Source organism: Dermacentor andersoni, chromosome 9 (assembly GCF_023375885.2).
Source record: "Dermacentor andersoni chromosome 9, qqDerAnde1_hic_scaffold, whole genome shotgun sequence".
Lineage (NCBI taxonomy): Eukaryota > Metazoa > Arthropoda > Arachnida > Ixodida > Ixodidae > Dermacentor > Dermacentor andersoni.
The window spans coordinates 81,527,380-81,541,734 of record NC_092822.1 but is presented as its reverse complement, the minus strand read 5'-3'; the positions used below and the strand labels follow the sequence as shown (position 1 = coordinate 81,541,734).

At 47.9% G+C, this 14,355-nt stretch overlaps 1 protein-coding gene across 1 annotated transcript in view; it reads left to right on the top strand.

The window, feature by feature from the left end:
- The window catches only part of LOC126528308 (P protein-like), a 40,847-nt gene extending 28,181 nt beyond the window's left edge, over positions 1-12,666 (top strand). The window contains exons 12-17 of the mRNA XM_050176189.2: positions 345-499; positions 1,523-1,650; positions 7,343-7,507; positions 10,168-10,258; positions 11,508-11,601; positions 12,088-12,666. Coding sequence (XP_050032146.1) covers positions 345-499; positions 1,523-1,650; positions 7,343-7,507; positions 10,168-10,258; positions 11,508-11,601; positions 12,088-12,175 — 721 coding nt within the window. The 3' untranslated portion in view covers positions 12,176-12,666. The remainder of the gene's footprint in view (positions 1-344; positions 500-1,522; positions 1,651-7,342; positions 7,508-10,167; positions 10,259-11,507; positions 11,602-12,087) is intronic.
- The last annotated feature ends 1,689 nt before the right edge of the window (positions 12,667-14,355 follow it).

Genomic DNA, 14,355 nt, shown 5'->3' with positions numbered 1-14,355 from the left:
GATTGACAGAACTAATGGACGAACATAATGACCGAAACATGGAAGTACGTCGTGCCACGTAGGTCAACGTTTTGTTCCTTATGTTCGCTCAGTAGTTCTGTCAATGTAACACTAAGCGCAGTACAATAATGAAAGCATATTTTGATTTACGACCACTCTGAAAAACCTTACGCGGTCAAAATTTTTCCTGCATTCCCCCCCCCACCCCCCCACCCCGAATACTTCGCCTCATGATCAGGTCATGGTTTCGGCACTAAAAAGGCGGCATTTTTTGTTGACTGCGTACGAAATCATTGTCACGTGGAAAGATGACACAAGTGGCACCAATGTCGTGCGTAATGCAGGCTGGCCGAAGTGGAGTTCCGGGAGAATCTCCGGGTGTTGAGCGAGAAGTACCGGATTCGTGAACCGGCGCTCCTGGTGAAGTCGACCATTGTTCTTGCCTCTGTCATCGTTCTCTTCTTCCTCCAGAGCATACCAGCGATTCACCTGACACTCGGTGAGTGTGGTGTGTTAGTGCACTCTTGATATGCTGGTCAAAAAATGCTTATGCCTCGCTGATTACGTCGATGGAATGCGAGCACTCTGCGCCTTGTCTGTGAGCCGTCTCCTCTACAAAGGATAACGTTAGGTACACAATAGAGGTGCTAATCATAATAAACGCGGTTTCTAAGTTTTTAATACGCGTACCGAAAAACACACAAGGAAACGAAAAAGGCGCATTTATATGGCGGTATAAAAATGCGGCAAAGTGCAAGTACATTCTCAAGCTTCTGTTTGTGTTCTTTCATACTTTCTTGCCTTATTTTTCTCCCTTTGTTTCTCGTAAAAGTTCCACTGCCTTCATCCGCCTTATGCAACTTTAACAAAGGAACTTCTGTTCCAGTACATATACAGTGAAAATTAATTATCCGGCATTTAGAAAACCAAATGATATGAAGTTGTTCGCGCTTGAAATAAAAAAGCGCAGTACTACCGTTTATATTGGATCGCAAATTTGATTTGTATCACGAGTTAAGAAAAAATCCAACTATACATAACAAACATTCGCAAAAACGGAGCCACTTATGCCCAGAACTTTCCATTAAAACAATACGTGGCAATTCCTAAATCTACGTCGGACGGCATATGTAATGCGCACAAAATTGGTATATGATACACAGCCCTAAAATACACTCATTTGTTACAAATTTTGCAGAACTCGCATGTACGACGCCGTTTCAGGCAATCTTCTACCTAATCCATGTTTATGGACGCTTTAAATGATATAACATAGAGTATTTTTCGTGTGTCCACGTCGAGAAAGCTGAACGACTTCATTGTTTCTTTTTATTAGCGACTTGGATTGATTCATGTAAAAATCAAGGGGCTTGCCTAAGAGGTACTTGCCATAGTCGAAAGAATTTGCTTCCTAAAATGCAACAAATTTCAATCGAATCTACTCAGCCATTGTCTAACGAGAGCATGTTTTTCGCGTGTTTTTCTCTACATTGAACTATCCACGCAATTTCTGTGCCCGCAGGCTGGATCGCCATCTTGGGAGCCGTGATGCTCATGGTGCTAGCTGACACCCGTGAATTGGACGCCGTCATCGCTCGCGTGGAGTGGACCACGCTGATATTTTTTGGCGCCCTCTTTGTCGTCATGGAGGTCAGTGAACCACAAATTCCTAGCCTACGACATACTACAGTGTGCTGCTCGCCTCAGTCAGTCTGTCCCCAACCCCCCACCCCCGCGATTCCTCGTTAGCTGTTCTTGACGCAACGTTCTTTGGGGCCACAAAAGCAGCTTTTCAGGATGCTTAGCCGCCATTATACTTACCTCCCCTCCTGCCAGGGCTACATAGGGTAATGATGAAGACGGCTGCTTTGGATGTCACGTGGTCGCAATAGATGGTGATGACGGCGGTGTCACCATTAGTCGATCAGCTCCCCGCAAAAGTGTCGGCTGTGTGCTACTTCTCCCACTTGCACTTTCTGAAACGCAGCAGGCGATGCAGAACACTTGATCTAGTCCTTCAAACTCTTCTGTTATGAAAGAAAGAGGCCACTAGATATCATAAAAAGAGAATGTTTTCTAACGAGCGTCTGAAACATTTTGATCTTAAGCCTTAAAGAGGAAAAGAACCGCGACTTCCCACGTAAGACCTACCGCTCCTGCTGCCCACTTCTTCGTCTTACGTCCCGTCTGAAGTCGCGGTTCATTTCCTGTTTAAACATGTCTGACTAACTGGCACAAAGCTTCCCCCTCTTAATCTTAAGGCATTTAAGATATTTGGGAACTGCGAATTCTTGTGATTTGAATAGTTTTCATTGGCCAATCCCAAAGATACTACTCTAACAAGGCGATAAAATCCGCCCGGTGATAGCATACTACCTGTACTGGTTTTATCACTATCTATGGTAACATTGGTATTACCGCCACCACTGGTAGGGTAAATAGCACGGCTGAGACCGTGCGAGTACCACGTGATGGCAAGGGGAGTGTTCTCACATTCTTCGCCCGGGACAACTAGCTTTTCGAGACTGTCGTCGAGACGCTGCGCGTCTGGTGAAATACGCAGATACTATAGTTTGAGATCTTGCGCAGCAGCGTCTGCCACCAAACGCAGTTTTCTTGCGTGTGTTTACCGCTCTTATGCCGCTCCCTTTTCAGCCACTTTAGAACATATTCACAAACAGAATTCTTTTGCGTAAAATGTGGTGCAACATTCGAAAAATCATAGAATGAGCCGGAATTCTTGAACCATGCAAACAAACAAAAAAATTTGAGTTAGCTGGTATGCGTCACGCTCCCCAAGTGCACGAGCTGTATATGTATATATGTATATATGTATATATGTATATGTATGTATATATGTATTGTAACGAAGAAGAGTAGCCTGCCTGCGCCACAGCACCATCGCTACCGGCATGAGCTCGTGGTTACTGTCTTTCGCCGAACGCTTGTGACGGCTACCCGTTCGCGCCCGTTGCTAATGAATCTCTTAGCAAGTGGTGGAGGTGCTGGGTTTCGACCACCCTGTAACTTAGGAGTCTCACTATACCCCCATCATGCCCGACGACGCACGCACTCCTCCAGCTCCTCCAACGGCGCCGGCCACCTTGGTTTGTGCCGGTGCCTTGCGTCAGCGAGATCCCCCTATCTTCTCCGGCACAGATGACAAAGACGTTGAAGATTGGATCTCGTCTTATGAGCGAGTGAGTGCCCATAACCAGTGGCACGACGTTACGAAGTTGAGAAACGTCGCATTTTATCTTACGGACGTTGCGAAACTATGGTTTCCAAACCATGAAGCCGACCTCACTTCGTGGTTGCTCTTCAAGACCAGCTTTACCCAAGTTTTCGGTCGGCCTGCAGTAAGAAAGCTTCGTGCAGAACAACGTTTGCGCACACGATCCCAAGAGGCCGGAGAAAACTTCACGAGCTACATTGAGGACATTGACGACCTTTGCAAACGGGTGAATGCGTCGATGTCAGAGGAGGAGAAGATCAAACATATTATGAAGGGTATTCAGGATGACGCATTTCAAATGTTATTATCGAAGAGTCCTCACACTGTCGCTGAAGTGATAGAATTGTGCCAGAGTTACGACGAGTTGCGCAGGCAACGGCATCACACCCGACGTCCCACCCCGCCCGCCGACTCTCTATCAAGCCTTGGAGTCGACGACAACCATGCTGCTCTCTTCGTAAAAATCCAGGAATTCATTCGCGCAGAGGTCACCCGCCAGCTATCTTTGATATCTTCTGTCCAGGAACCACCACCTGCTTTGCATCCTACAATCCGCGACTTCATTCAAAAACAAGTATCTCAAGCCGTTCCTCCAGCCGTTGAGCAGACACCAGTCACGGCTCCTCTCACTTATGCTGAAGCAGTTTCCCGATCTCGTCCACAAACGCCCCGGCCGCCCTCTATGCATCGACCACTGACATTTTTGCCGCCATTTATGCCGCTTCACGACCGACGGCATTTTCCTCCTATGCCGCGGCCCGATCGACAGCATTTTCCGAATCCTCAACCGCGACGCGGACCTTACCCACACCAGTGGCGCACCTTCGATGACCGCCCAATATGTTTTGCTTGCGGTGGTGCTGGTCACGTGGCGCGCCATTGTGGTCGTGGCATGCTTCCTCTTCAGAACATCCGGCGAGCGCCACCTTTCCCCGCTCCGGTTTCCTCTTCGCCTTCCAGTCTTCCTACCTCTTCCTTTTCCCCCGACCGCCCAACCGCCTCGACTCGTCGCTCACCATCTCCGCGTCGTCGCTCGCTTTCTCCGATGCGGAGCCGTCCCGTGTCCACCGAGCAGGAAAACTGATGGCCGCAGTTCCCGAGGCACGAACTGCGTCCACGTCGCAATGCCCAAGTCCTCGTCCCTCTCCAGCCAACGTAATTGAAGTCTCTGTCGAAGGAATCGCCGTCCTAGCACTTGAAAATACAGGAGCCGCCGTATCCGTAATTTCCGCTGAACTCTGCCGCACACTACGAAAGGTTTTGACGCCTCTCTCCGACTTCTCCCTTCGAATCGCGAACGCTCAAAATATAACGCCTCTCGCTGCCTGTACTGCTCGCGTCTTCATTCAAGGTCTACTGTATACTGTCGAATTCGTCGTGCTGCCCACGTGTTCCCATGACATCATATTAGGCTGGGACTTCCTTGCAAATAATAACGCCGTTATTGACTGTCGTCACACCAACTCGAACTTTCTGCACTTCCCGACGTCTAGGCTATCGAAAACGACCCTTCCAGTGTTAAACTGCTTGCTTCCGAAGACAATTCCGTCCCTCCACGCTCTTCCCTGCTTGTGCATGTGTCGTGCGCCGCTATTTCTGATGCCACTGTTCTCTTTACGCCATCTGAGCTGTTCATTCGCCGCCGATGTTCTCCGCTGCCCTTTGCTCTCCTTACTCTTCGCAATGGCGTCACGAAAATGGTCGTCGACAATCCCACAGCCTGCTCTTTAGCCATATTTCATGGTGAATGCCTAGGCCTTGTTCAACCGGTCGACACCTTTTGCATCTTTGACGCTCCTGCCGTTTCTACTTCTGCGGGCCTTGGCGCACTTACTTGTGACTCTGCGGTTGATCAGTCACTCCTCGACGCTTTCCACTGCTCCATCGACGATGGCACGTCATCTTCAGAACGAAGCCAGCTTATTGCTCTCCTGCAGAGGTTCAGCGCTTCTTTCGAGAGCCATGCTTCCAGTTTGGGCCGCACATCGACCGTTTTTCACCAGATAGATACCGGCAGTCATGCACCTTTACGGCAGCGCCCTTACCGAGTTCCCGCCTCTGAGCGCCGTGTCATTGACCACCAGGTTGCTGACATGCTCAAGCGTGGCGTTGTGCAGCCTTCCAACAGTCCCTGGGCATCACCGGTCGTCCTCGTTAAGAAAAAGGATGGCTCTATTCGATTCTGCGTCGACTACCGACGTCTGGACAAGATAACGCGCAAGGACATTTACCCGTTACCGCGCATCGACGACGCCCTCGACTGTTTGCAGGGAGCTGAGTTCTTTTCTTCGCTGGATTTACGTTCCGGATACTGGCAAGTCCCCTTGGCACCATCTCATCTACCTAAAACAGCATTTGTAACACCTGACGGATTGTACGAATTCATCGTAATGTCTTTCGGCCTGTGCAACGCTCCAGCCACTTTTGAGAGAATGATGGATAATATTTTACGCGGCCTCAAATGGAACACATGTTTATGCTACCTGGACGACGTAGTTGTCTTTTCCGCTGATTTCTGAACCCATCTCAGCCGTCTCGAGCAAGTTCTGAAATGCTTTACTGACGCGGGACTTCAACTTAACTTAAAAAAAATGTCGTTTCGGCGCCCGAAAGCTCACTATTCTTGGCCATGTTGTATCACGAGATGGCGTCCGTCCGGATCCAGCCAAGCTCCGCGCTGTCACCGACTTTCCGCAGCCAAAGAAGTTAAAGGAGCTTCAAAGTTTCCTTTGTTTATGCTCATACTTCCGACGTTTCATTCGAAATTTCGCTTCCATAAGTGCACCCCTGACAGCCCTTCTAAGTGGCTACAAAGAACTTTCCGCTTGGTCGCCCGCCTGTGATGACGCCTTCACGAAATTACGCCACCTGCTAATCCCGCCACCTATCCTCCGCCACTTCGATCCTGCAGCGCCCACAGAGGTCCACGCCGATGCCAGCGGCGTCGGACTTGGCGCCGTACTCGCGCAACGAAAAGCGGGGTTTGATGAATATGTCGTTGCCTACGCGAGCCGAACTCTGACAAAGGCCGAGGCTAATTACTCTGTTACAGAGAAAGAGTGTTTAGCCATTATTTGGGCCCTCGGAAAATTCCGTCCTTATTTGTATGGTCACCCTTTCGATGTCGTCACTGACCATCACGCCCTTTGTTGGCTGTCTACCCTTAAGGACCCATCTGGCCGACTTGCTCGCTGGGCCCTTAAGCTGCAGGAGTACGACATCCGCGTTCTCTACCGTTCCGGCTGCAAACACACGGACGCTGACGCCCTTTCTCGCTCACCGGTCTCCGCTGACTGCGCTTGCCTATCCGCCCTTGAGCCCACAGTTCCATCTCATGCACTGCGCAACATGCCGTCGGAGCAGCGCAAGGATCCCTGGATCAGTGCTCTCATCAGCATCCTTTCTGATGCATCCACCTCTTCACCATCTCGCGCTCTTCGCCGCCAGGCTACCCACTTCTGCATTCGCGACGGACTTCTTTATCGTCGTAATTACCTCTCTGGCGGTCGCAAGTGGCTTCTCGTGATACCCCGCCCTCTCCGTGACCTTATCTGCGACGCTTTCCACGCAGACCCTCAGTGCGCACATGCCGGCCTCTTCAAGACCTATGCTCGACTACGCATCCGATTTTATTGGCGCGGCATGTATAACTACGTCAGAGAGTTCATTCGCTCCTGTGCTCAGTGCCAACGCCGAAAATTACCTCCCGGACAAGTCTACCCGTCACAACCCCTTCCCTGCCCTAGTCGGCCCTTTGATCGTGTTGGTATAGACATCTACGCTCTTGCTAAGAGATTTATTAGCAACGGGCGCGAACGGGTAGCCGTCACAAGCGTTCGGCGAAAGACAGCAACCACGAGCTCATGCCGGTAGCGATGGTGCTGTGGCGCAGGCAGGCTACTCTTCTTCGTTACAGTATATATGTATATGTATATATATGCATGTATATATATTTTTTTTTCATGGAATGGGGCCTCTATTTTTTTCGCTCTACGACTCGAGTAGGGAAGCTTTGCGCTGGTGGTCTCGCTTAATTCTACAAAGACTCATTGTACTGTACACTTTTTTCTTGATTTATAATACAAGGACATGCCTTTTTCGTTCCAGGCTCTAGTCGAGTTGAACCTTCTGCTCTACGTAGGACACCTGACGCAGAACTGGATACGCAGCGTGCACCATGACTCACGGCTTATCGTCTCCATTATGATCATAACCTGGGTGTCCGCCCTGGCCTCCTCTTTTGTGGACAACATTCCCTTCACTACAGTCATGGTCTGGTGTCCTTGCAGCATTTTCCTGAACGATAGCTTTTTCTATCGTATGAACAAATATTTTGGCATAGCGTACCTAAGCAACCTCTTTCTCCAATGCGAAAACCCTAACTTGTAGGCCCTTTGCGTTTCTTTGTGCTCGTTCTACGTTTTTTTTTTAAACACCCGATCGCTTACGTTCCCTAACGCTTGGGTGCCCTAATCTGCTCTCTAACGATTACAGAAAGCACAGGTGATAATAATTAGGATATTATGGAACTTAAGAAATCAATTCCACAAAACTTCTACAAAGTGCGTCAATTGTAATGCTTTCATAGGTAAGCTGTAATTATTAGGCGCGCATGTGATCGCAGCTGAAAGACCTGAATGCTAGTGCAGTTAATCCTTGATACAAGGGCGCTATCACAAAAAGCGCCGGCAGCGGGGAGCGAATGCTTCTTCCGCCTCTCCCTCCAACGGGTCACCGAAACGCGAGATTACGCAACCTCCAATACAATATTTCCCGGCAAGACAGCTTACATGATGTCTCGCCATCTCGGCACGCCCACTCTTTGCGCACGCGGCAGATTATCTCTAAATCGGGGTGCGCGGCTGCGCATACGCTCAGCTGCGCTTACAGCCAAGAGCAGAAAGGGCCGTAAAGCTCGCCAAAAATCTAGACGTGCGCAAACTTACGACCCCTTACGGTTGAGCGTAATGACTACATCACCTCTACATCACCTCTCTCCCTTTGCTTGCGCGGGAAGGCTATGCTTTTTGTCTCACGATCGCACACTTTAATTCGCACCCAATGCACACAGCGCGCGAGGCGCGATAGGACCTTACCGCTTCGGTAGTCTTGCAGCGCGCGGCGGCATACGATTTCAGAGGTGCGTTTGCAAGCAGCTGCTTCTAATTCAATTATTTGACCATCTGAGTCCACCGAAGTTTCAATTTATTGTCTTGGCATTCCTTGCGGCAGCAGTGAAATTTCGTTATATGGAAATTGCACACAAACGCACTTCGTTATGTTGAGGTTCTAAATGCATGGTCTTCTATAAACAAGAGGTTATGAAAAGTAAAAATACTTCGTTATATCGAGAATTTCGTTATACTGAAGTTTTTTATACCGAGATGCACCTGTATTCAAATTATAGCGCTGTAACATCCAACATTTGTCGTGTATAAAGTAGAAACGCCGTAGATATGATCCAGGTGCATGACGCGTGCAACTGCATACATTCATACATTGTTTACACCAACTCCCCCCCCCCCCTCACACCTCACTCACCGCAACACCATATCGATTCTAACGATTCCAGTATGTAGTTTTCGCGTTTTACACGTCGCGTACAAATTTAAATTTAGCCGCATTATGGGTCTCATGTGTAGCAGACACACACGCTGCCCAAGGCTGCATGCGTTACGCTTTTGTTCTACAAGTTCTCGTGTTAAATCCATTTGTGCAACTTCTGCAAGGATGTGCTTAGACAAGCAAAAACTATTTTTTTACAGCCCGTCACACTGCAAGGGCTGCGAGTGCGTCGCGTGACACTGAATCGGTAATTTAGCCGTGCAAAAAAAATCTACGCACGCGTATTTTTCGGCCAGCAACATCGAGTAAAAAGAACAAGAATAACAATGACTCGGTCAATTGCGCTTGGTTGTTGGACGGTTCCTGCGCAACGTTGGCGTGGCCCACGAAATGTTGGCGTCTCCACAACGCCGTGGAATCCGTTTTGACCATGTGCCACTAGAATGCCTGGCTGGCGGAGGCGGCACGAGCGGCGAGCGAGAAACATTGGTGCAACTCTTGTTCCCGAAACAGCCTATACAGTAACTCCAGAGTTCGGGACGCAGGTCAGCTGGGCGGAAGAGCGGAAAGCAACCTGCCGCGCGAGTGCGTCACCCGAGCCTTAGACGCGTGTATTTTGAAGAAGCCGTAAGCACTTCGTGCTAACAGGCGCAATGTCTCTCATTAGCGTCAAGAGAGCGACGAAAAATTCCAATCGAGGGGCGCATTAGTGTCATACGTTCAAAAAAGGGACGCTAAACGCTTTAACGCTAAACGAGACAATGCTGACGTGATTGCACTTGAAATACATTAAGAATATGATACAAAATGAGTAAATATTGAACATAAAGAAGATAGAGGTATACAAGAGATAAATATAACGAACATTTATTCATTTAATTATCTGAACTATGTACACAGACTTCTTTAGCCCCGACACTTGGTCGACCCATCTCTTCTTTCTTAATTTTCTTTTCGACATAAGGCCCTAAGGTATTCAAAAAGAAACTTAAGGTTGACGTAGCAAATGCATACTCGGCATACGAGAACTGCGAAGGCCTCGGCACCAAAAGGTGCGGCTAAGACGCCCTACTATGACACCTCGATCCCTGCCACAGCAATTTCGCCCTTTCATTAAGTAAAGTTTTGAGTTTATCGAAAGATACGTTCGTGCTGTTGCAGTTCACGCTTACAGCACGTGGTGTTCCATATGCACTGAGCAAGGGCCAGTGTCCTTACATGGAACTCTTATATGCTCTGACGCACGCTGTTAGTGTACGTCACTTGCATCTGTCAGTGCCCGAGCTTAGCAGTGCGCCTAAGGGACAAGAAATAGCGCCGGAACTACGTTAAACATGTTTAAAGCGGGGCACTTTCGTCTTTTCCAGATTAAAATTGTGACCGGTCTTGCTGAAAGCGACTTGGGCCTCAAGCTGGGGCCACTAATTTACGCACTTGCTTTTGGAGCCTGCCTCGGAGGTGAGAACGCTTCGTATTCCTGGCTCTCTTTATTTCCCCCTTCTCCTCGCTCCTTCATATTCGTGCCACTTCCTATTTTCCCTCCACTGACCAACCTGTTGAAATGCTAAATATTACGCAGCTACACTGCTGCAAAAGGCATACGGCAGTCATTCTACGCTTACAGAGGAACCGATCGTACGCGATTTTTTTTTTTTTTTTTTGGGGGGGGGGGTCTGCTTGTAATGAAGGACAATACAATAAATTGATTCAATGCCATGAAATCATGCTTTCAGGTATGACGCTTATTGCCGCCTACTGAAGCTGTGTACATGCGCGAGCATCAATACGGAAAAGCAATTGTCATACTCGACTGTAGCCCGAAGCTGCAAAGGAAATGACTACAGATTTTGCAGAAGAAAGCTTCGCAGTCGAAAAATATGATCCGGTCCGAGACTTGCTACATAACCTTTTTCCACCCGCCGTGGTTGCTCAGTGGCTACGGTGTTAGGCTGCTGAGCACGAGGTCGCGGGATCGAATCCCGGCCACGGCGGCCGCATTTCGATGGGGGCGAAGTGCGAAAAACACCCGTGTACTTAGATTTAGGTGCACGTTAAAGAACCCCAGGTGGTCGGAATTTTGCGGAGTCCTCCACTACGGCGTGCCTCATAATCAGAAAGTGGTTTTGGCACGTAAAACCCCATAATTTTTTTATAACCTTTTTCCACGTTCCGAGCTTCAGTAAAGCTGATTTTTGTGAGCTTCGGCCAAACTGATTCGCTCTGCTACTGCAATCTGCTAGACTCCTAGTTCTCTCAGATGGGAGAGTGACCGTACGAAAAAGTTGGTTCCAGATTCGTGTCCTCCACCAAAACAAACGTTTCTTCATCTGCGAAGACGTTCTGAGAAATCCGTACGTTTTTTTTTTTTTTTTTTTGTGTGTGTGTGTGTGTGTGGAAGTCGGGTGGATGACAATTTTGCTCCGTCATTAATCGTCCTCCAACCTTGCGGACTTACGCAGAACTTTGTTGAAAGTTCTTTTGTAATTCTTTTCAGTCCGTTGCACGCAAAATTTACACAATCTTATATTTCTTCCTCACCTGTGTGTTCTTCTGTATCCTGTACGCTTGTGTTATTTGTATCACGTTCGCTCTCCGGCTTTCTATTTGTATCACGTTCGCTCTCCCGCTTTGACGAAAATCAGGCCCCTAGTATTTTTAAATGAATAAAAAAGTCAATACGCACGTAACCATTTGCCATTATACACAGGCAATGGCACCCTTATTGGAGCATCAGCGAACGTTGTCTGCGCCGGCGTTGCGGAGCAACATGGCTACAAGTTCAGCTTCTTCGAGTTTTTCAGGTAAATCACGCTGATTTGGTGTTACGCTACTAGGCGTCCCTCTTCCTGTTCATGTTGCTAAAATGACACTAACAAGAAAAGCAAAAGCAAGGAGGTTAACAAATGTTCGGTACCTTGCACGAAGGAATATAGGATTTAAAAGCGGCGAGAAAAAGAGAATGCCAAATGGAAATTCACGCACATTATTTTGTAGTGTCACAGGTCACTGTCCCATCCTACCTGGCAGGCCCGTAAGCAGTAGAAAGGGAGGTACTGATGTGGCTGCCTTTAGCGCACACGTTTTCTTTTTTTTTTTTTGTCACCACGGGCCAAGTATATTTTCCTTTGACAGTGCCGCCTATACAGTGTGTGTAACAGTGCACAGCATCTGCGTTTCTGTAGTATAGCTGCATACTCTATCGTGAAAAGTTCGTGCAAAATTGTTCGCCTAGCGTCACTGTGAAACCTAAGGCTCCACAAAGTTCTACCCTTTTGTTCTCTTTTTAGGATTGGATTCCCGCTAATGGTGCTTACAACGGCTTTGTCAACCACGTGGCTCCTCGTCTGCCACGTCGCCATGCACTGGGATATTTAAATGCCCCATTGACCAATGGTGTCTAGGAAAAAGAATGCGTGCACGTTTGCTCGCTAAGCGAGCGATTCGATTTTATGTGGCGTTGTACTTTTATCTGTGGAATCGGTTCCGGTGTAAACTTTTAGCTGAAGTGTAGTTCCAGTATCGAATGCACGTTTACTTTTTAGCTGTTGCGTTGTTTTTTTTTTTCTTAGGCTTTTTGTCAACAAACGGTCATTTTTGTTATTTCTTCCAAGTTTGTACCGCTTTTTGCGTAGCATTTTCAAGCTGGTATTTCAAAGCAGTTTCATTATTATACACAGTAATATATAACGGCAGATGTTCGTAAAATTTTTTTGTAAGGCTGTCAGAATGTTCTAAGCAAGCAACGCCCAGTGCTTCCCGAGTGACTGCTTCAGTGAGTCTTGTGTATGAGTTGTTCGTTGCTGTACCATCCCACTAGAAACGTTTTGCAAATGTTGTAGAATAAATTTTTATTCTGAAGATGTGAATTGGACTCTTCACGTTCCTCTGCTGCATAAAATTGTCTTGCTTCTTTACCTGCCTGCCGTGGTAGCCAAGTGGTTATGGAGTGCTGCTACTGAGCTGCAGGTTGTAGGTTTGATCCCGCTCACGTTGGTAACATTTCGATGGGGCAAAAACACCCGTGTGTCTAAATTTAGATGCGAGTCAAAGAACCAGACGTGGTCAATATTCAGGGGTCCCCTTCTTGGCGGCGTGCCTCATAATCACATCACAGCTTCGACACGTAATTTTTATTCTTATCATCCTCTTTTTTTTGGCAGTAACCATATGTAGAGGAAGAAAATGTCTTCGCGATCTAGGGAGTGGGAGGTATTAAAAGTAGTGCATCAACATCAGAAACAATTGCAATTGCGCATAACTACGCAGCCATGATTCACACGGTTGTGGAAACGCTTAGAACACACGCCAGGCACTGTGCTCACGCCCCTTTCGACTATCTCACCTCACTGCCAGAAGACAGGCCACGTGCCTCTTTTTGTCAGATTTACTGCCTTGTCGCGTACTCATTTCGTCAGATTACACAGCTGTAGCGAGGTTTTCGTTTTTGTTTCCGCCTTTGGTGCTAGGCTTCAATTTCAACTGACAACACCAGTAATTCGAACGAAGGCGCAACTCCCATCACCAGATATCAAGCAACTTTCGCTTCTCACGCTCTGCAAAAATAAAACGATCACACACGACTATACACTGCTGGTTCAACTACCGTGGACGATTCTGCAGGATCAGTGATTTCTCCTGCGAAAGTCTCCTTGAAGTTCACAACATCAAACCGGACAACGACAGCCGCGGCACTTGCTGCACTTCGCAGCGCACTTCACATCACTAGAAAGAAATCACTTCAAGAATGAGTCTTTCATGACTCCATGGCAGTTCTACATTGCTTGCTTTCCGCCTTATGCTGGGGACCGTACGAACAATTAGTTCTAGAAATCCGAGAGCTTTCATCGCCTCTTCAAGCAAAGAAGATATATTTTAGTGGCTGTCTCGCTATTGTGGCGTAATTCGCAGCGACCATGCCAATGGAGCTGCTTGATCTGCTTATGAAGATGGCAAGCAGGATCCAATCCCGCTGTCTAGAACATATACAGCAGCGAAACTCTGACTGCTTGCAAATGGCACCATATAATCGTTGTGGAACACATCTAATTTCCAGCACACATGTCTGCACGAACTTGTCCCCTATCTGCAATGTCGTCCTCCAGCTGGACTCCGAGACGTCGTCCTCACCAACCCGACAGAATGGTTCTTTACCGATTGTGGCTTGGTGTACCTTTCACAAAATCCTTTGCTTCCGCATCAAAAGGTGAGGTAGTGCTGCATGTGGCCAGTGCACGAACGTGGAAGCTATCGAACACGTTCTTTTGCATTGTCCCCGACATGGCGCACACAGGCAGTCAAGTCACTGGCGACCACGCTGGCGCGTCTTGGCGACCGCTGGCTATCGCAGCCGACAGTCCTGCAGCGCTGACTTCTGCTGAGGTCACTCCGCAAGACAGTCAAGGCAGTCCTGAAACTTTCTTGCGTCCGTGTGGCCTATGACTCGTTTTGCAAGCTCCTCTATTTACTTTTCTTGCCTTTACTTTTTCTTGACACTACAATTTTAGTCTTCTACTTACCCGGTGCAGTGTAAAAAAGAACAATCTCTTCCGATTGAC